This window comes from Salmo salar, chromosome ssa11 (genome assembly GCF_905237065.1).
Source record: "Salmo salar chromosome ssa11, Ssal_v3.1, whole genome shotgun sequence".
Classification (NCBI taxonomy): Eukaryota; Metazoa; Chordata; class Actinopteri; order Salmoniformes; family Salmonidae; genus Salmo; species Salmo salar.
This window is the reverse complement of record NC_059452.1, coordinates 78,640,485-78,643,436: the sequence shown is the minus strand read 5'-3', so window position 1 is coordinate 78,643,436 and position 2,952 is coordinate 78,640,485. Positions and strand designations below refer to the sequence as shown.

The 2,952-nt window shown below is 44.0% G+C and overlaps 1 protein-coding gene across 1 annotated transcript; it reads right to left on the bottom strand.

The window, feature by feature from the left end:
• Positions 1-763: 763 nt before the first annotated feature.
• LOC106563373 (extensin) lies at positions 764-2,464 on the bottom strand. Its single transcript, XM_014128876.2, has 2 exons — positions 2,138-2,464; positions 764-1,923 (listed from the first exon to the last, which is right to left on the bottom strand). Exon 2 carries the CDS (start codon positions 1,794-1,796, stop codon positions 1,041-1,043), a length of 756 nt encoding a protein of 251 aa, XP_013984351.1. The 5' UTR covers positions 1,797-1,923; positions 2,138-2,464; the 3' UTR covers positions 764-1,040.
• Positions 2,465-2,952: the final 488 nt, after the last annotated feature.

Below are 2,952 nucleotides of genomic sequence, written 5' to 3'. Positions count from 1 at the left end.
TTGACTGGTTATGACGCTGCCCATGTGTGTAGTGTATTAACATGCTTTCAGCAAGTAGACACGTCAGATACCAGTCCTGCAAGCAAAGTTAGAGATGGCCAGGGATAACCAGTCACCCACGGGATTGGATCAAATGAGGTCTTAGGTTTCACCCTGCTCTTCTACTTCATTAAACAAATAACAACCCACAATCACCCCTCATCAATCAACTATGCATGAAGGACCAGTTGGGGAAATAAAATGTTATTAATTATTGAAGGTGAATAAATCTTCAGGCATGGTGGAAACTTACAAAAGCTTTTGTAAGAACCAAGAGCAGAAGTCTGTCAACAAGGTCATAAATCCTCTATAGAAGGTGATGAACAGATCTAATTTATTTACATTACTTAACAGACATAAACATGTATTATATTGGCAAGATATAGTGTTAAGCTGTTCTACTTTAAAATATAAACAATTTTTTTTACAATTACAATAAAATAAAACATTTCATTAAACAATCATGCCTTCAGACTGTGAGGAGAGAGAGAGAGAGAGAGAGAGAGTCCAGTAAATATTATGGAGAGGGGGAGGAAACGTAGGGAGCGAGTGAGATAGGGAGAGACCCGGTGATGGAAAAGCGCCAGAGGAAATGTCTTCCGCCCATCAAAGGAAACAGTGAGGTCAGTTATTGTGATTGTGGGAGAAATGGGATATGTCTCAAGACAAACAACATAATTAACATGGTTTTAGATTAGAAAAAAATAATTGATCAGGGCAACCATTTTAAATTCTTTGTGACTTTAATAGGAGCATAAAATGGACATTTGCAATTCAGCTACACGAAATTTCAAAGCCTATGCACTCGACAGTGAGTGGATAATAGAGCAGTGAACTCAACAGAATCCCTTTCATGATCCTCAAAGAACTCATCACAAGGGAGAACACCCACACACAAATCTGAAATTCAGAACATTAAAATAGGTTATAGAATTCTCACAGAAGTGATAGAAGCAGCCACAAAGCGGAATGCTCTTAATGTGGAATATCCAGAGAAGATGTCAGAGAGAGGAATGTTCAAACAGGATGACCTGTGAGTGGCTGAGGCTGGACAGCCTGGATGGTCTGAACGCTCCGATCCGAGAGTACACCTCTGCATCCGAGCTGGCGCCCCAGGACTGGTGAGGGCTGGGCGGGGTGGTGTGGATGATGGGCAGGGGCAGAGGGAGAGAGAGTGAGGAAGAGAGTGGGAGAAGGGGTGGAGGCAGTAGAGGAGGGGGAGGTAGGCGAGGGGGTAGAGACAAGATGGGGGGTGGAGTGAGGGGAAGAGTGGGTGGTGGGGAGACCGGTGGAGGTGGTACTGGGGTGACAACAATAGGGGCCACAGGGTTGGCCACAGGAGTGACCTCTATAGCATCTCCATTCGTGGGCAGTATCTGGGGCGGCCTGGAGTCCTTGAGGGTGTAGGTGGCGGTGTGGTAGAAACTGTAGTACTCCAGGGCATGTCGAGCCTGGGCCAGCCTCAGTCTGTGCCTCAGCTGGAGGAGTCTGTAGAGCAGGATCAGTATCAGAGCTCCAGCCACGATCACCAGCAGCACAGCCACTCTCACATCCAGGCTCCAGCAGCTCTGGCCTGGGCCTTGAGTGCCACAGGTCTGGGGGGAGTCAGGCTTGGGATGGGGGTGGCCTTCCTTACTGATAACTGTCTCTCTCAGTAAGGGTTGGATGGAGTACAGGAGGATGGGGTGCCTGTTCTTTGGTACAGGCTGTGGTGGGATCTGTAGCGGGGTGCCACCAGTAACCTGTGGCCTCTGCATGGTTCCCTGGTTCAATCACCAGAGGGGTGGTGTAATGTCTGTTACTCAAGGACTGTTGGTAGTGACGGATGGAGGCAGCACTGAGTGTCAAAGCAGTTTGCTTGAAAAGGCTTCATCTTGTCTCAAACTTTAAAACACAAAGATGATGGATTTAGCAATTGTTAAGTAAAAAAAAACAGAATTTCAAATGTCAAAATTAAAAAGTATTCATTGCATACAATTGACCGACAGACTCAAATAAAAAATCTAACATTCAGCCGAACTGAGTCAACTGTGCAGCATTAAAAGCTTTGATTCGCCCCCAAAAAGTATGTTATGTTAATCAGGAAAATGTTACTTACTTCTTTAAGGTTCTGGCCAAAGCTACTCCATAAGACCGTAAGAACACTCTGTTGCTTTCCAGGACACAAACAAAGAATTCCACCCTGTACCAATGGGAGGAAGCCCTTTTGAAAAGCAGGAAACACTGCATTTCCCCACCACACAATACCAACAGTCGATTGGACAAAACTCCTTGTCACCATGGATACAGGAAACTAGTAAAAAAAGTATATTTTGGTTATCGCTATGGCAACAGCCTCCAGGAACAGACAAAACACAATATTTACATCTTAGAGTTAAATGAAAAAATTCATAAGCAATGGATTATCCTAGATATGTGACGCTCTATAAGAACTCTCTGTAGCTTTCCAGGACACAAACAAAGAAATCCACCCTACACCAATGGGAAGAAGATGATGGGAAAAACAGGAAACACTGCATTTCCCCACAACACAATACTGACAGTTGATTGGACAAATCTCCCCGTCACCATGGATACAGGAAACTGGTAAAGGATGTCACTGGGAGCCTTTGGTTTTTTGAGAAAATGTGTGTGAATGGGAAGGTCAGAGCACATTAGTCTCTCTCTCTCTCTCACACACACACACACACACACACACACACACACACACACACACACACACACACACACACACTTTAAGCTTAATAACTTAGCAGAGACCTTCATTTAATTTAGTGAAAAAAAAAGAATGAGCTATTGTTCAGTGGACCATACAAGCCAACACTAATCCCACTTATGAACATTAAATTTGACATTTAAGTCATTTAGCAGAGTGACTTACAATTAGTGCATTAATCTTAAAATAGCTAGGTG